Here is a 20,438-nt window from a genome sequence, read left to right on the forward strand (position 1 = left end):
TTTAAACCTAATGGCTTTTGACAAAACAAACTCTTGCATATTTACTTTTTTATCTCTGCTTCTCTCAGTTAAGGTTATGGTGTTCCTATGAAAAGTAGTTACATACTTTACTGTGAGGTACAAATTCCTCCATCATTTTCTTTAAAGGATTTTCATAATCCACAATCATCTGGCCAAGGCGTGGATATTCTCTGTCACTAAAAGCAACAACAAACAATTCACTCAGATGTAGCAGTTATTATTATTATTATTAAACACACTTCCTACACAACAGATTTTTACCTTGCTCCATGTGTCATTTCATGGGCATAGTTATACAATCCAATGATAGCCTTCCTTTCTTCAATTCGAGACAGCAGTATCATTAGAGTTGTGTAGGTTATAATCAAATCTAGGTAGTTCTTTGTTAAATCGAAGTTTACAGTCTAGAGAAAAAACAGTAAATTATCTTTTGAAAACTTTCAGAAACAAATATAAAATTTTTTCCTTACGTTTCCACCAATTTTCAGCATTTTTAGATACAATGGACTGTCTCGATCAAAGTTTTTATTCTGGTTGCATACAGACTTTGTATAATCTTAATTTATTCACTCAAATCCCCAGAACTGTTTCTATTCATGAAAGCAAGCATGCAAATAAATCTTTCCAGGCTGAAGTGTCACAGGTTAGCTGACAGATAGGAAAACTTTTCTTGGATGTTATTAAGCTGTCAGCAAGTGCCTTGGCCTGTGAATTATATTTAATAAGACTCTGTAATGTAAAAAACTAGCACATATCCCACTGGCCTGGTAATATCATTCCAGAGGATATATACCTGCTCCTCTTTCATGGTATGAAACTAAGTCAGCCAGAATTTAGGATAATGATTAAAACTAGCAAGGTGACATTATGAACATTACAAAAGAAAGCTGAAACCAAAAAGAAAAGGTATTTGAGGTTTTCTTTTGGGGTTTTTTGGTGTTTGGTGGTTTGGGCTTTTTTTTAAAATAGAACAATTTTAGCTGCTTTTGTACTTGTGTTAGTCAACACCAGAAATTGCCTCCTCACATATCTCTTAGGTGGACAGCAGTAATGTTCCTGTTTTCTAAGCCTACATGGCTTAAGCATGTGGATGACAGTAAACCTCTAAGAATAAACTTGCAGACATAATAAAGCAAAAATTACAGAAAGATTTGTATGTCTTGCAATGGACAATGCTGTTACCGCTGTCTGTAAGTAGCCTGTTTAAAATGGCCTATCTTCCGATTTCAAGGTATTTATAGAAGTTAGAGATCTGAAGATTACAGTATTGTCATTACTCTTGCATTTATAGCTAGAGAGGTCACATTTCTTGGGCTAACAGAAACAAGTCCTTCTAATTCTCCACACAGGACTCTGATTAGAAACATTAAGTGCCATTTGAAAGTTTAAACCCAGAAACTTACAATGTCAAAGAAGACTTGGCAAACATCAATAGTGTTCAGCAGCTCACAAACATGGTCCTTGAAAAAACAAAGGAATGACTTTAGTTTAAAAAAAAACTAAGAAAATCACTTTACTATGCTTAGTGACAGAGACTGATTTTTTTTTAAAAGAACAGAGCTACAAGTTCAGCTATTTCATTCTAAAGTTTTATTTCATAAGGAACAAGACAGAAACCTGATGCGACAGAACAACTGACATATTTGCAATACCTTACCTTAAATTCCATAACATCAACAAAAGTGAAGTAGTATAATGCCAGGTTCTTCAGAATCTCTGATTTTTCTTTCTGAAGCTGAGCGAGCTGTTGCTAAAAGAGAAACATAAACATGCACGCTGTTCTTAGAAGCCCTTGAGAAGACTGCTAAAAAATAACACTTGTGAAGCGCAGAGTAACCACCAGGCTATGCAAAGCAGCCTTAACATAGTTTTCTAAGATTGAGGTTGTGTGTGTCTCAAATACACACAGAGTTCTCAGAACAGATCATTTTAACAGCTGCCAACTATACTTTGAAGATAAAAGTCAAATTAGTACACATTAGTACCAAAGTCATATTGTTTAGCTCAGCTAGAGATGAAAATGCATAGTTAGGAAAACAGTGTTATCATATGTATAATTAGCAAAAGCAGAACAGCATGTGAGCACAAACCAGTATGACAAACAATGACGTTACTTCAGGTGGAAGAAAAGAAGGTGGCAGGTTACAAACTTTACTACAGAAAAACATTATGCTTTTAAATTCTGAACTTACCAAAAAGAATATCCAGGCAAAGCCACGTTAAGCATGCAAAATAAAATGTAGATACAAACATAAAATACAGTAACGGTTCTTTGACCAGTTCCATATAAACACAATAATACATTCAAACAAAAGCAACAAAATAAAGAAACAAAAAAGAAGCAAAACACTAGCATTAGACACTGGTGGATAAAATGGAAGAGGCAAATGTGAATACAAAGGCATCAAATAGTTCACATGGACAGGGTTTGCTGGTTTGGATTTTTTTGGTTTTTTTGTTGTTTTTTTTTTTTTAAACAGGCAATGAAATATAATTTCCATATTTTTCAAAATTTTCTGGAGGAACCATACAGATAACTTAATTACAATTAAGAACACAAAAAAAAGCAGCTCTTACTGAACAGCCATTCTGTTTATCTATGTATTACAGTCTCACAGCACTGCAAGCATCCAATTATTTAACTTGCAACACCCAGCTACTAATTAAGTCTCTTCCCTGATATGAGTTAAAATGAGTTAAAGCAGTCATAATATGAAAAAGTGCCCTCCAAAAAGCTGCAAGATTTTAAATTAAAGACTGATCAAGTTAAATAGGATTTTCCTCTCAGCAAGAGCAATCAATTATAAGAAAGATTAAATAAATTGTTTCAAATTGGTTAGCTTATTTTCACAGGAGAGGGTAGTACTGAATACACTATTTTATATCCCTCCTTTTATAAAGCTGGGCTCTGTGTTCTCAGTTTTATGTAAAGCACTAAATTCCTCTAAACTCAAAAAATAGACTGCCTGGACAACTACCAAACCACTATATCATATATAAGATAATTTTTACTTCTTTCCTCTGAATTTTTAGAGGAGATTATAATTTTTAGAAGCCTTGAGCCATAAGACTTCCATTATAGCCACGGAAGACAGGCATATACAGTTATGAACAAATTGGAATGGCTACATTTATAAAAGACTCCTGCCTACTCCTAAACCAGAGCACAAGATTTCACTTTGAAGGTCTGCCTCTGAATGCCTGCCCTATATAACATTTAAGTTTCTTCCGCGTAGTTGTTAGCTGGGACTTAAATGAAAAATGGGTGCAAGTACATGTGTTTATTCTGTAACTTCTCCTGATAATCTCATGCCCTAAGAAATAGGGTATTTCCACTGCTGATGTGCAAAACCTGTTTTCAAGCGTAAGTCCTATGAATTGCATTTTGATCCTCAGTATGAATTTGCTATGCTGCCTTTCTCATTGTGTACCTTAATGTTTAACTGCCTTGCTCTCAGAGAACGGAGCATCCAGCATCATCATACGCGGAGCCTGGAGCTCCTCCAGGTCTGCCCAGCTCCAGCAAAAGCCTTCAGGCCAACTTGCATCTATACTTGGGACCTCCCAGAGGAAAGAGCGTTTTGCGCTTTCAGGGCTGCTTTGTCAGTCAACAGCTGTTACACGATGAACATTCATCGCCTAAAACGTTTGGGTTTTATCTTCATCCTGACCCTGTCATTTAAACCATTTATTGCAAGTGATTTGTTTTTAAAACACAAAGCAGAAATAGGGTTTGTTTCTGTGCAACTAACACAAGCGTGAGTTGGATGGATTTGAGTTGTTTCACAATTATTCAGGAACAGCCCACATGCTATCGTTCAGAAATAGGAATAAGTCTAGTGCAGAAAGATGACAAACCCAAAACTTGCACTATAACTGCACATACGCTTTAACAACTTTTTCCTACTTCAATCCTAACTCACACTAAACAAGGTGTGATGCTAAGGGAGGGTATCAAGGCTGTAGGGTGCTGTACACAATACCTATGTTTGGTATAACTAATAGCAACCAAGAGTCCACTTCTGGAGGGCACAACATTTTCAAAGCCACAGCACATTTGGGCCACAATACACGAAGTGGGGAGATACAGCAAAAAGGAAGGTGGTGCTGGGAACTAACTATGCCTGCAAGGTAAACAATCTTTTTTCAGAAACGCTGTGAAGCAGCACGTGAAATAAGAGAATATAGAGAGTTATTCATTACACTCAACCAAAAACTAAGGAATCACTGCTGTGCACTGTTAACTAGTTACCTGTATTCCCAGAAATATTTATGCTTAAATGGTGCTAAAACTTGTGTACAGAGTTAAGGTGATCATTCTTTGAACTGAGTGTTGTGTTGAGTGTGTAAGCAAACTTTTATTTAAAATGAGTATCAAAGTGAAACACTATATCAACTGTAATCACTGTTAAATCAGCGTGGTGCAAACAGTTCAATGCATATAGCACATCCTGATCGGTGACATTTAAAAGCACAGCTTACAGCATGTAGGGCCTTGGGTGCTTATTTGCATTTTTATCAGTCAGGAATGTGGGTGTAGCTCTTTCCACACCCATTGCAACAAAACTTTCCATTACTAATTTCCTAATAGCTGTTAAGAAACAGCTCTATCATTTTGTATTTGGTTTGAGGCTTTTTTCCTCAGCCTGCAATTCCATTTATCAGCAAATGGTTCCATTGCCAATATTCAACAAAAGTTTTAAAATAGGATAAGATGAAGAAATAACTCTTAAAACATTAGGAGCATCAAATATAGCTTACCATGCCTTATTGATTGGTTAGATGTGTTTTATTCATTCTTAAAGAATTTGCAGTATAAATTATACAAACAAGAACAACAATACTTTTGTTGAATGAATGGAATTAGATTTAAGACATATGTGAAGCTGTAGAAATTTTAGCATAATATAGCAAGATTTTAAAAAATTAAATAATTTACCTGAAATAATTTATTTTGTCTATTACCAAAATACCACTTCTCCAACCATATTTAAATATTATTTATAAATTGGGATTTTAAATACCAGAGAGTGAAGCTGACACTTTGTCAAGTACATTACCTATAAGAGAAGGAACTGATCTTTACCAAGTTGTCTTGTGCCTTTCCTTCTTCATACTAAACCCCCAAAATCTTTACACAACCGATTACGTACATTACATAGCTGAGAAAGTACATTAAAAGAAGCACGTTAAAAGAAGCAAAAACCAAATCAGAAAGTGCAAGACAGACTCACTTAAAGCTTACATGAACACAACAGCTTAAAGACAAGAAAGTAATGACACAGACACTGGCATATTAACAATGTGAATAAATATGAATTTAATATGAAGGCACAGGAAAAATACAAGACAACTAGAAAAGGTTGTTCAGAGAGTTATATGTGTGGAAAACCAGAGGATAACTGTAGTTCTGTAACTATTTTATCATATTTAATTAATTGGTAGCAGTAGCATGTGAATAAATGTATTTCACAATCCATGAATAGACGGTAGGTAGTGGAATCTTCTCCTTCTCATATCAATGTGGTATTTTTCCTGCAAGTACTATCATTAAACACCTATATTTTTTTTCTACAAACCAACACCATAGATATTAATTCCAACATCCTCAGAGAAAGCTCCATTGACCTAATCTTACTAGCCGGAATACAAGCCCCAAAAAGCAGTATTACAAATTCTGGCTGTTGAAATTCTGGGGATAGGGGTAAACAATCACTGTCAGCATTCTTACTTTCATTTATTATACCCACTATGATCACCACCTGTAGTCTTTAGATGAAGATTTTAAAAATTCAACTCAAGTGAACAATGTTCTGTGTCTACAAAATCCACAGCAGAACAGTGGGGGGAGGGAGAGAGAAGGATCTAATCAAATGAAGAAAATGAGTTTTAAATTCTATAAGCTAACTGTAGAATGATGGACGTGTCCTTGGTTTTGTTATTTCCAATTAAAAACAGCCTCCGAACTGATCTGCTGCATATAAAAAGATGTAATAGAATATTTAACGTGTTTACTAACTAATGTTTCTACTGCAAGATCTATTTTCGGTTTGGTTTCACGTTTCTAGCACTAAGCTAACTCTTTTAAAAAGGAAATAGCCACCCATGACCCTCCACAATTGTTACTGCCCCCAGGGTTGACCATATTAATAATAACAGCAGACAATCGGAGCAGTGAGGTTCCTCTTTAAAAACTGATCTACCTGTCAGTCATCAGGAAAAGCTTCCCCATTCTCTCACTTTAATTTACATAAATTCATACAGTAATTCCTACATTAGGCTCATTACATATTGCTGTAACATACAGGCTTTAGCCATAGGTCTTGACATCTCCAAGGCAACTATTAACAGAATAGAAGTCTTGTCTGAGCTATCCTACAGATAAAAATGTTTTGGACATATGTCCCTAGCTGCCTGCATACTTACATTTATGTCATGAAATCATGAAAGAACTATTCATTTAAAAGGCAAGAAAAGTAATTTTGGAATGCCATCTCAGAAACATTGCTTAACTAAAATACTGTTTAGGTACTAATGAGGTTTTGTTTTGATTTGGTTGTGGTTTTTTTTTTTAATGGCCAAGCTCTTCAGCTGTCAATCATCAAATCAAAAGAGGATTTCAGTTTTAATGGCTGAAAAAACCAGACTAAATACTACAAATATCCACTCCTTTGCAGGTACTGCATACACTAGTAAGCAACAAGAATGAGCACATGACTAGTTGGTTTACCTTGGCAAGCGACTCATACGGCTTACAGCAGTGTACTACAATAATTTATTACTAATAGTGATAAAAGTTAAATTTGTTTTGGATGCTACTCCATCTCAAATTCATGCAAAAATCAAGGGTTAAGCCATGAACGTAAACATTGCTGCTGACAGCACAATGATTTTGAAAAAAAGGTAAGTTACATTACAAGAGTTCTGTTTGGCGAAACATTTTAAAGAGATTTCAAGATTTCACATTACCTTTTCGAATCACTATGAAAAAATGCTCACTTTCAAACGACTGTTAGGCTAAAAAATTTTACATACTATTCTCTGATTATATTTTAAGTCATTTTAAGCTGCGAAGTCAGTCTTATGCAGGCAACAACTGAAGACATCAGACATGTTACTGTGTACAAAATCAGAACAGTAGATATGGTTGTATTAGAGCAAATTCAATTCTGAGTGATTTTTAGTAAAAACGTAGATAAAATTTTATTTGTTGCAGATAACTTGAAGTTTCTTCCGAAATAAACTTAGTACATCCTATTCTCGAGCATAAGAAATCCCAACTGCTTGTACAAAGCTAAGAGACACTAGTTACTCATCAGCTGGTTTTACTCATGCAGGTGGATCTGTAAATTAAACTACTGCCCTGGTGAGTTTTGGAAAACCACTCTCATTTGCAGCCCCTTCAGCACCGTAAGTTCCTCGAGCAGTAGTGAGCGGAGTCGAACAGGCAGCTGTGCAACGGAAGCACAGCATCCTCTTACCTGGAAAAGATTTTTAGTCTTCATGGCCAGGAACCCAGTTAGTTTTGTGGTAGAACATAGTTTTTTATTGCTTAAGTAAGCAGTAAGGTGTCTGAAAAATCAAGTCTCCCAGACAGGAGACCTAAAACTCCAGAAAGCTGGGGAAAAATATTGAAGCTAACTGAGTTTGGGGATTTAAGTTTATTTGATGAAGTTAGTCTTAAGAAATTGGCTACTATATGTATTAATTACCCTCTTGTTTCCTCAAAAGTTTTTTAGAGAAAAAGAATCACCAGTACATGAGGCAGCATGGCTGAGACCCTGATTTTTCCTCAGAAGAGAATTTTTAAGTTATCTTCACTAGCACTGTGCAAATTATAATATTAAACGCTTCATTAGAAACAAATAAACAAACAAGTGACACTTCCCTTTTCACACCGTACCCCTTGCAGGGGCTGAAAGGAGTACTTAAAAAAGCAAATGTTTCTTTGCATTTACTTAAGTGTTTTGAAAAAGTCTAATTATTGGAAGCACCTATCACAAATTAAAAATCAAGATTGGTTATAAAGTCCATATTTCAGTAATTTTATTATAGAAGAAAGCATTCCATAAAAGCATGCATTAAAGTCTTCTAATAAGCTTTAGCCAAGGAGGTCCAGCCACGCTGTGCCCACAACACCTCTCCCACATCCAGCTAGCTCGCTATGCAACCAGCTCACTATAAAATGAAACTGTGAAAGACACAGTAAGCAGACCAGACACCATACTGGGATCTAAAAGGAAAAAGCCAACGCACCCATGAAAAAAAAAGTAAATAAAATTTAAAGTGAACTAATTCTTATCTACAGATCCTAACCCAGGCAGGCTGGAAACGTTAGCACTGCTTGTACTCTACTCTCATATGATCTTAGTTCCAGTCCCTGCTGAGATAATACAGCAGAAAATTATTACAATTAAATCAGGTAAACAACTCCCCAAAATACTATCTCCTAAGAAAATGAACATGTAGTCAGTACAAAACACAATGGAATCAATACAAACGGTACTGGGAAGATAGCTAGCGAGCAGCTTCGCAGTATGTGGGAAACACGGACCTTTCTCCCACTAACCATACACTTACAGACTTCCAGGTAATGTTTCACTGGTCTGCTTACCACTAAGCCATGACTAAGCCTCAACTTCTCTAGTAGACATTTAAAAATATAGGAAGGTTTTCTATAGGAAAATTGCTGAGGAGCAATCTGAGTAAAAGGAAAACATATGTTCAAAAAGAAGGCAGATATTCTCACTACTTCCCATATGTGGTGCTTTGGAAAGCAGAAAGAAGGCTAACTCCATCGCACAAAGACACAGAGCTTTACCTGTGCAGCCAGCAGATTTTTCAGACCCCACCCACAATCTACAGAAAATCTACATCTTTTCTCCCTGCATTTCCAGTTCCCCACCATGAAGTACTTTATTCTGGTTTTACAATTACTTTAAATGTTAGCATTGACTGAGAAAAATTTTTAGGTCCTAATACATTTATTTTGGAGCTTGGTATATTCTTTTCTGATTTCCCTGTGGTGAGAACCTTGCCTGCGCACCTTATAAGAAGATGAGGTCTAAAAAGCCTTCAGAAAAATCAGGCTGCTTCTGCATCTCTTACTTTGAAACTTTTCTTCTGAAGCTAGTCAAGGAAATTCAGTAAAAATAAATGTTACCCTGAGTCCATACTAGCACAATCAGATCACTGATCTGACCAAGAACAATAGTGCTATAAAGCATTTTTGGAAGGCTTCTCCAATTTAGAAGGCTTTTTCAAAGCAAAGCTTTAGTCAATTTAAAATAAATGTAAATACTAAGGTTTCCCAAACACAGAAAATGGATACTTTTTATATAGTTTCCCTTTCCAATAGGTCTTTAAAATGTCTGTCTCTCACTATGTCAATCCTTCAATTTTTTTTGTTTATAAACACTGCCTCCTTTGCAGGTGTTTCACACACTATTAAGCAGTACATTGCTGGCCAACATCATTACAGTTGATTTAAGAGCACAGTCTTCACACTGCACATTCTCAAGGTTATATGGCTCATGATGGTGATTGGAGAAGAAAGGGAAAGTGTAAGAGATCACAAGGACTGCCCTTGGATGACAGGAGAGAGACAGTTATGAATGGATGAGGTCCAGAGTTATCTATAATGATATAAAGATGAACTACTCAATTTTATTTTTCAGCCTGGTCAGCAAGGATTCATTGTGTATTTAATTTTTGTTTGAACTGGTCATAAACTTTCACTCTTGCTACAATATTGAAAATCAGTGATTGACAGGCATAGCTCTAGTCTGACTCAGCACGTCAAACACTGGAGGAGGAAAAACAGGAGCTGTATTTTTTGTGAATAAAGATGTAAAAGCAATCAATAGCAAACCTAACAGAATCACTTGTTTCAAAAGACTAAAAATGCAGGCTCTTCAAGATCAGGCACCTATCTGATTACAACAGAGACTGCTCATATTCTTCAATAAAATATGATGTTCACCTCTGAGATGCGAAACACTGTAAATGATGGCACACCAAAAACCAAACTAGCAGCTAAGAATAGGTCAAAAAATCCAAAAAGCAGGCACCATTGCTTCTCTCTCTGAATGCAAGCTTGTTTAGCAACATCACCTACTAACATGTCAATATGTATTACTAATTCTATAAATGCACGACGCTAAGCTATGGCAACTGCTGCAATTGAACATTCAAAATCCCAAACGCCTCCCTGAAAGGATGTCCTGGAATTCTCACTGCAAGGACGATGCAGAAGTTATGATTTCTCAACTATTTCCCTTACAATAATCCTTTGTAATATTTCATTAATTGATGTTTCCTTGTTCCAGTAAGCTTCTTGTCCTTTTAAATGTCTGATCACCCATTTCCCTACTGAAGAAACTCACTTGTGTGCCCTCCTGATACATGGTGAGCTGGTCGTTGGCCAGTAAAAGGAGGGAAACAAAGGAAGAGCAAGGAGGAGAACATCTTCCTGACCAGGAGCTACATGCTTGTGCCTTTTTGAAGCTAAGGTTTACAAACAAAAATTTATCTTACATCAAATGAGAACCTTCCTTGCACGTGACATGGCTTTTGTCTCATTAGGTATCTGGTAAGGGTAAAGATTTCTTTTGGGAGATACACCACACTACAGGAAAACATCTGTAAATAACTAAGACAAGCAAACTGCTGTCAGCTCTGACCTCAGGAAGGGAAACCCCAGCTGCCTATGGCTAGAACTCAAAATCCCTACTTTAATCTGTGCTCATACATAAAGAGGGTAGGCTTCTGATAACTGTGCTTAATAAACACAGGCCTGGCTGGCTCAGGGTAAATAAACACAAGGCAATGACAAAACATTATGAGCGTGTCCTATTTTAGAAACTGTGATTGTCAAAATATATCAAGTTAGCTTTGATCTCTTTCCATAAACTTCACAGTACCAAATCCTTAAATATCTATCATTAGCTAAGGTCTAAATTCATAGTCAACCACCAGAAGACATATAGAGCAAACATGCAACTGCATTAAACAACTTCTACGTACATAATCTGTTACTTTTAATAGTAGATCTGCCACTGAAGTTTAGAGAATACAGAAGCGCTGACAAAAGATGGTTTAAAGGATTTACTGTTTTTACATAACTTTGATAAAGAATTTACCATATTTCTTGCTAACACAATCAAATTCAATACAAAGATGAGCAACATTAAACAGTACAAAACATGCACAAATTTTAAAGTGAGAAAGCACCACTGCTGAAATAGTTTCCTCCATAAGGGAAAGTTTGATTTTTTTTTCTTTTTCATTGCCATTAACTGGAGACATTACATAGAAATTCTAGACAGCACTGTAAAAGAAACTAATCATTCCCACTGCTATTGCCACTATCATCCTGCAGAAACCTCAATTCTTAAAGCAAGCCTAAACCTCTCAAGCACACATGCAAGTAGTTGCATGCAGGAACATGCAACCCCAACACCTACCTCCACTTTTCACCTTTAGAAAGAAATATAAGCAGGTAAACCAAAAATCTTTCCCTTGCCTTTCAAATTGAAACAGAGAAACAAGCGTACATCACCTGCCAAAAAGCCTACCTGTAATCTAACAATCTTAGTTATCTCTAAAAGGATACAAAATCAAATTCAGCAATACTGGATCTCTCAGAAGGGTGAAAAATAATTTCCTACTGCAACTAAACTTAATACATCTGAAAACAATGATATTTCTGTATTTTTGTACTTCACAGGGTTTCTCCTTACATACCAAAGCATTCTTTATTCCCACAGAGACTGAACCCATAGGCAAAGGCACCTGTAAGGTACAAGCACCTGTAAAGTACAAACATATTTTCCCACTTTGCTGTCAGGTGCCCTTTATTGATCTGCTGGTCAGGTTTCATCACAAATAAAGCTACGTAACTTTCACCTTCTGCAACCTATCTGGTCACCAAGATTTTCTGCTATCAAAGTAAGGCATGATTTTTTTGAGGATTACTTCCCATTGGTGATTCTTTGAAATGGAACAGAAGAGAGCAGGCAAAAAGAACAGTAGAAAGTGTCCTGCCCTAACAAAACCAATCCAGAATTACAGTATAATATTCTCTCCTTGGAGTCAGTTCTTTCTAAAGTATCCTATCAGACGTTTGGATCAACAACTCTATTCCAACTGCAACTGTCAGCATCAGGTACTTTATAAGAACACATAAAACTTCACAGATTTGAGCAGCCAGTGCTGAAGCGTATTGAGAAACATACTTATACAGTCATTTAGTTACTTACATTGTTGTTGCGTGTTTCTACTGCTGGAAACTTCCTGACTATGAATTTGACAGCTGATTCCAGGTTTTTGTCAATAAGATAGGATGGTTTGGCTTTGGGGTCACCGCATGCCTATAAAAAAATACAATAAAAAAATGAAGTAAAAACACAATCATCCACCTAAAGTTAAGCGATAGTTGCAAATCTGAAGACAAACTAGAAAGATTCTTTTTCTTTTTTTGTTTGTTTGTTTTTAGTGAGCAGGTGATAAAATGAAAGGCAAAGTGCAGGGACTGTCACAGCTGAAATATGCAATGGGAAACAGTACAAAGATGCTCTTCTACTGAAAAAGATGCATGGAAGTATCAAAGCAGTTAGTGCAGAACAGCAGTGAGGGAAAAAACTCAATCCTAAAAGAAGGAGGAAAAAAATGCTTCCTTTTAATGCTATTCCTGGTTTGAGGTAGTGTTGTATTCATCTGGAGTTAATAAACTGTTAGAAAATTCAATCATGTCATCATCTGTGGAGGACAGTGCTGAGCACATTAAATGATTGAACTACCCTTTTTGAAACAAAACTAATAGCCCCACCATCAATCTGCATTAAATTTTTCTTTGAATTGTTAACTGCAAGACAATTTTCCATCCCACAATAAAACCACCAGTACTTGCCTAAAGTATCCCATCTCCTTAGATTAAGAACTCAAGTTTTGCTCATTTTCTTTACTCCCACAGTAGCATAGGCTGTGCTTTAAAAGCAGCAATCAAGAAACTTCATTAAATTTTAATCTGAACAGAAGTCACGACTAAGTGTTAAGTCTCTTAAATAACTTACACAGACGTATCAGAACAGCTTCTGCGGAGAAACCACTGATGAAGCACCTACTTTTGCCAGCTACAGTGCATGCTGTCAGACACACTACTCCTCAACTACTCTGACTAGCAAGCCATGCTGTACCATTTAGTTTGGAGAAACATACTAAAAGCAGCATGATTTACGTGAAAAAATTTGTGCTCAAATTGTATTTTCTCTCGAATATTCATTGAGCTTTATAGTCCTCATACGGATTTGCAAAGGAGTTTCGTGTCTCATGCAAAACTAAATTACATGCTAGGCATTTCTACGCAACATAGTGAACTCGAATGACAGCTCATTTGAAATCTTTTCCATATTGATTTCTATGACTGAGTTGTGGACCGTAGAGACAGAAGTCATGGAATATGAGACCGATTCTGAAAGCGGGCAAGCGGGCAAAGGGAAGGTGAAAAGCTTTGCAAACCTTCCAAACTTGTCCTTGCTGGGAAAGCAGTGTAATAAAAAGAGAGAAAAATTACATATAAACAAATACTCTTAAATTCTAAATATGTTACATTTAAGTGAACTCATACACTATTACCTACATCCAAGAGAACATTACCATCATCTGTTACTCTAGGCAGCATACTTTCTACCGGATGGCAATTATTCTAATACTCACAAATAACTTAACATGTATTTATTAGAATTTTACTATTGTGCAAAGTGCTGCTTATATGCTGAAACATGTAACTTCTAATAGTATTTCCAAACTAAGTTCAGGTAGGAAAAGGAAAAAAAAGAGTTAACAAACATCACATGCAACTACAGGGGGAAAAAAAGGAGAGAAACTCAGTGAAGTTTTACATACCTGAAAAAGAAACGGTAGCCAAGAAAAAAAAACAAGAGTCATTATTGTAAGGTTTCTAAAACTCCTGCCAGCAGTACATGACCATCATGACGTATGCTAACATACTACTCTAATACCAAAGCTCTCATATTTGCCAATTTTTTCCACAAAAATACTAAACTTTATTAAAATGTCACACCTATAATACTCCAAGAGGAATTTGTAATGAAAATAAATTCAGGAACATCCACATTATCAATTAGAAATTAAATAGTTCCTTCAATATTCTTACAGCAGCAAACAACACGTGCCACAGAAGATCTATTCTGTACATGCTTTAAAGTCTTTACACGGTTTCAAATGTAAACATTATACTGTAAATAGGCGTCAAAAAAGTAAGCAACACACACTTCAAATTTACAAAGTCTTAATTAATGAGATGCCATGGGTTTGCCAGAATCTGTGTCAGATTATTTCAACTTTCTGTCCTTGCCACACATTATATAACTTTCTCTACTAAAAGAAGGATCACAAGCTAAGAAAACTGCTTAATGGACAACACACATCTGTGGCCTGTTAAAATCCAGTACGGTTCCTCTTATACAGGAGATGAGGTATCTGCCACCACTGACTTCCTAATGTTTTCAGTCTGAATTGAAACATTACTTCCACATACACTCCTTATTTGTCCTAGCAACAGATGGTTTTCCTCCTATAAATCAGATCTCCAAAACGTTTACTAAAAATTATGTTCTACCCAAGCCCGTATACACAGATCATTCACACGGAAACAGGATGTCTGAAAACACTAACACGCACACCCCCATGTGACTTCAGGAACTCGATTCCCAGAGGTGGCAAACATTATTCTCAGTCTAATTGGCAATCCCCTCAAGATACCCTAATATGCAAGAGAGGGCTTCACTCCTTCCCCCTGTTCGTTTGCTAAAATCACACTTAAAGCTACTGTAATTCTTCCTACTAAGAAACTACACAAGATTGATCCATAGATAAGAAAGAAAATTGCTGCAAGATACAAATGGTTAAAGGTATCCTTCATACATTTCAAAATTCCAGCTTCTAAAAACCTGTACAAGCAGGTACACGGACTGACTAGAAAGAGGACACCAGACACCACCAAACGAGCGGGTCAATGCCTTTTCCTTCTCTCTCCCATACTCCACAGCAGCTCAGCTCCTTTCTAAGAACCGATATTATTTGATTATTAGTGTTGTTGCATCAATACCATTTTCATCCATACTGTTATCTGCATTCAGCATCACACGTAAAACAGTCTACGTAAGCTAAACCTCTCCTAAAACAGCGGACAGACCTATGAAGCTCATGCTCTCTACGGTTTACTCTAGAAAGCATAAAAGAATGAAAATACAAACCCCAATCCTAGCACTTTCACACAAGTGTGAAAGTGTGGTAAGGCACATAACCACAATTTTGCACTGTAGAAAGAACAAAGACATTGAGGGCAATGGTCTTAGAATATAGATAAGAAAGGTAGCTTTTGCTTTTAATAGCTGCATTAGTCAATATAAAAATCCCTTGTCAGTAGTGTAATAGGCGCGAACATCGTGGTACAACATACAAAGATCACTCTGCCATATACAGCTGTCCAGCATTCAAATAGAATTTTGAGAATTAGCCAAAGGCAGTGGCCCTCTCTCAGTCAGCCTCAGATATCACTTTTCCCCCCCCAAGTGGACTGCAATAGCCTTTCTTCATTTCTTGTCTTTAAAAAAAAAAAAAAAAAACCAAACCCCCGAAATATTTGCCTACTTTTTTGATCATTAAAAAGAATTTCAGGAATTAAAAATGTTCTTACTAGTGCAGCATTCATGGAATACAGCTCTGAAGCTATGGGATTCCAGCTGCTTCAGCCCCGAAATATTATACTGAAAGAATCCCCAGCAGTCATCTCTAAATTCCTTTGCTTCATTACTAAACAGCTGTCAAGCAGTTATGCTGAAAAAGGTGATGCAAAGCTACCATTAAAGACTAATCTAAGTAATTAAAAAAAATAAACTAAAAAGGACTCAGACACTGGATTTCTACCAAGTTACACAGCATTTATTTCCACAGCACTTTAGAATGGTGCCCTGTTATGATAAGCTCTTAACTAGGTTGTACTCATTCAAAAGCAGCTAACAAGAAAATACCCAACAACAAAACCCTGCTTAAGGTTTACATTTAAGATAAGTAGCCTCTGAAGAAGAACAGAGAATCCCGTACAACTGCCTTTGGCCCAGGGTACACCAACATTAAGAGTTAGAGCAAAGAGGCCTTTTGCTCCAATGCAGTTAAAGCTATCACTGCAAAAATCAGAGCCTGACATTTTAGTTCCTGCTTGAGGACAGAGGATGTTGGGTGAGAACAAAAAAAGCATCCATCAACAAAATTACTACATCTATCCAGCTGATGTGCCATGAATAAAGGGAAGTTTATGTTGAGGTACAATGATTGTCAAAAGCCAGTGCCACAGCACAGTATATAAGGGGTGCAATTTTTTTTTTTTTTTTAATTTTGCATTTAGAAAACCTAAACTTCACTCATGCTTTTTACCTAAACCTGCCAGGTGTCCTTGAGTGAGAACATTGGGAAGTATTACTTGAGTTACATGCTGTAGGATGATTAAAAAAAAGCCTAAATATGTTACTGTATTATGGAAATACCTTTTATAGCCTTCTTTTTGATGCTAAGCCCAACCTATTTGAAATTATTAGCAGGGCTGTTTCCCAATAAAAGAGAAACAGGACCATTTAAATCAGTAATTTCCTGTTTTCATCCCCCAAACCTCATACATCAGAAGATGATCATAAAACAAGTCATACTTTGCAACAGTTTAACATGTTTTTATTACTTCAAGAGATCTTGATTTACTGTGGACTTGAGATAAAACACTGTTGAGCACAGTTCCACTGGGCTGTGACAAAACATCCCAAAATATATCTCAGTCAACACATCACCTCACCTTCAAGTTTCATTTACAAATGAATCTGTGCTAAAAAACTGTGAATTTAACCAGTAAACTGATGGAATTTCAACAACAGCAAAAAAATATGCCATCCCCTGAGCTAGGAACTTTCATTACTAAATGGAAATACGCTAAGATTTCTCGTATTAAAAAAGTGAGAAAAACTCCTGTACAGTTTAAAACTGTACATTCTCTTGACATGCAAGAAAGTCACACACAGTAAAACCATTCTGCCCTTGTAAAGCTGCTGACATTAAAGACTTCACCGTAAAATGTATCTGTAAGTTTGAATGCCCGGTGTGCAGCTATGCATCCTACAAATCTTACTAAATAATATATGGCAATAAAACCATGCAAAGACACAGGTTCATCATTAACTCTAGAGTCCTGTAGGATGAAATGTACTATTTATTCTTTGCTTCTGTTATACATTTAAAAAAAAAAAATGAGACTACGAATTGATGATTTCTTATTTTGAAAAAGCAAAACTCCTGAGAATGGGGAGAGAGGAGAATAATCAATAAAGTGCTGCTTTGAACGGTGAATACGTAAGAGAACAGTTCACACTACGTTTGCCTTAATATCTCTGATGAAGCCTACTACAACTGCTTTGTTTTGTGGAAGCCTAAGTTTATTATTAAACAGGCTGGTCCCAGATAAGCTTCGTGACTGAAGCCTTGTCCTTCTCAACAGCAATGCAAGCAGATGCAAGAACTCTTCAGTCACACATGGACAAATTATTATAGTTTAACACTTTGGCTAAAATTTCACTAGCCTACACCAGCATCACTTGGGTAATCTTGTAGCAAGTAAATTACATTACCGATGTTTGCAGTTACATAAATGATGCTTGTACAAAAGGTAAACCTCTGGGTTTTATATATAAACTACGTCAATAGATTCAAACAGAACTGTATCGTTCCCATGATCCAGTCAGGATCTGGAATCAGAAGAAAATCTCTAGTTAACTAATTTTTGGACAGTCTCTATTGGCCTTGGACATATCCAAAATATGGCTCAGAATTATTATAAATTTAACAGCTATTGCACTTTTCATGCACAAGGGTTCAAAAGTTTTAAAGATAATGCACTTTCAAATTAATTCAAAACAACAATTAAAGGTGTTAAAAGTCAGTCGAATGTTTCCTAGAGCTAAGCAAGACCTTCTCCTCACCATTATTCATTATTTGGTGTGTCTTGAACTCCACAGTATATACTTTAAATCCCAGTCTATCTCTACTCAGAGATCCAACCCATTAAAACATAAACTCATGTGAAATCAGAAGAAAAGGCTAGAAAGGACCTCAAGAGATTGCCTACCCTCCCTTCCTGTTCCAAAGCAGGATCAACTGTATCTATGTTGCTCCTGGGAGACATCTGCCAAATCTTTACTTAGAGGTCTCCAACAGGCTACATTCAAAAACATTCTCACAGTCTTTTCCAGTATTTAATGATCTTTTTCATTAGTCAGTTCTAAGATCTAAACTGAACTTTTCTCACCACAATTTAATCCATCACTTCTTGATTTCTGTGGCCATACTGAATTTGACAAACTATTCCCCTTCTCTCTACAGCGCTCCTAAATACTTAAAAACTTGTATTACTTACTAATTTACTTTTGAAAAATCTTCCCATTCTCTTAATGGGTGAAATTTCCTGCACCACTGGTCTTTCTCATTATTCTGCTCTGGACTTTCTCCATTTTGTCCAGATCTTCCTTGAAAAGTGTGTCGAATCAGATATATTTCAGACGAGCCTCAACGCATGCCATGTAGTCTGAAAACAAAGGAGGTTATCCTTTTGCTCTATCTTGCTCACACATTTGTAAAACCCTGATGTTTCTGCAGTGAAACTTAACTGGCTCATATTTGCCCTGGCACGTCCCTAACCTTTCCTGACTATTTTCTGCAGACCTGCTATCTCATTACGTTTCATTTTGTATTTTATATTTCACTAAGCACAAAATAGCTTACAACCATACTTGCCCAGCCACCTCCAAGTTTGTTAGACCATACCTACAATTTGTTAAGCTCAAACTGAATTCCAATTAGGTTTTTCATTACTTCTGTAGCTTCTCCCAGTTTCCTACCTACAAATTTATTAAGCACACTGTAGTCATTAGCTAGGTTGTTAATACAAAGAGTGACTGGAACCAGAGGTTAAAAAAAAACATCTGCCTTTGTCATTACAATTTTATCCCAACTGTACTTCCTCAGATTGTTCATGAGAACAACCAGATGAGGTAATGTCAGCAGCCTTGCTAAGGTCAATGTGTAAAATTCCTACTAAGTTGTCCATCCTGGAGTGGCCTGTCACCTCACCAATGAAAGAAATACACTTGGTTTGACATTCACATTGTCCTCTTGCACCTGTAGCACCCGTTTAAGTAAGCACTTGGTTCTATTAATCAAATACGGGGCAGGTGAAATGCGAAGAAAAAAAAATGAAGAGAATTTTCACTGCCACAAGACTTTCCCCAAATGTAATCTGTAAAGTAACATCTTAATAAAAGTAAGCAAAGCAATGGGAATGCCCTGTCTATGCTAAATCTCAAATGTGAACTGTTAAGACTTTTTAGTTGCATCGCTTCTGCCCACAATCTTAAAAATCTTTTGCAGCTAAAACTGGATTTGTTTCTGTGTCAACACATGGCAGGGCAAATGAACAGGAATTGGGGGGGCAGTAATTCACATCTGTAAACAAACAATGTAAGATTAATTCTGGGTGTCTACACTTGATGAAGAAGGATAAATCCACCTGGCTTTCTGTGTATTTTAGACAATACCATGGGATATTTTTATACTGTATTAGAAGGTCTTATTGTTTCTTTACAAAACTAGTTGCTTTTCTGACTTAAAAAAAAAATAACATGGCATGATACCATCATTTTGCTTCCTGAGCAAAGGACCTTTATTTCTTTTTTTTATTGCCAGCACTGACTGTAATTTTGTTTGGGGTTACCTCCTCCTCTTATCAGCAGGGCAGTATTCTGAGCCATTCCTCCAAGATCACAAACACAAACAGACCAACATATACTGTCATCTTAGCCTTTAAAGAACTGCTGACATCTATCAGGAACTGGAAGCAATACTGCCCCACCCTAAGGCACTTCCTGATGACCTGAAGACATGATCTGTTCTTTCCAATACCAAACTTAGAATTCAAAACAAGATTATTTGTGAGCTTTTCCTCTCAGCTCAAAGTTCTGCACTCCAGCACAGAGCTCAGTGTCAAAAAGGTGACCCTAATCCTACACCCTTCCAAACTTCAGACTGGAAACTTCTCCATGTTCTGCCACTCACCTAAAAGCTCTCCCACCTTTTCCTGAAGATCCGCTCTAGTGCCTGAGCAAACAGTACACTTTATCAACTGCCTTTTACAACTGTCCCCTGCAATGTTTAGACTTCATCAAGTCCTCTCCAGTCCAGTTTCAGAGCTTTTGGGATCCTTTTCTTTATCGCAGTCTCATGAGCGGTATAAAAGTCTGGTGAAGTAAGATTTCACCTCTGTTCAGCCTTGGCTGATCTGGTCAACTTGTCATTGTTTT

The 20,438-nt window shown here is 36.5% G+C and overlaps 1 protein-coding gene across 1 annotated transcript in view; it reads right to left on the minus strand.

The window, feature by feature from the left end:
- NCKAP1 (NCK associated protein 1) overlaps positions 1-20,438 on the minus strand; it is a 61,975-nt gene that overhangs the window by 37,046 nt on the left and 4,491 nt on the right. The window contains exons 3-7 of the mRNA XM_035892036.1: positions 12,282-12,392; positions 1,679-1,771; positions 1,425-1,481; positions 283-425; positions 107-197 (exon numbers count right to left, since the gene is read on the minus strand). Coding sequence (XP_035747929.1) covers positions 107-197; positions 283-425; positions 1,425-1,481; positions 1,679-1,771; positions 12,282-12,392 — 495 coding nt within the window. The remainder of the gene's footprint in view (positions 1-106; positions 198-282; positions 426-1,424; positions 1,482-1,678; positions 1,772-12,281; positions 12,393-20,438) is intronic.

This window comes from Egretta garzetta, unplaced genomic scaffold, assembly GCF_000687185.1.
Source record: "Egretta garzetta isolate BGI_Z169 unplaced genomic scaffold, ASM68718v1 scaffold230, whole genome shotgun sequence".
NCBI lineage: Eukaryota > Metazoa > Chordata > Aves > Pelecaniformes > Ardeidae > Egretta > Egretta garzetta.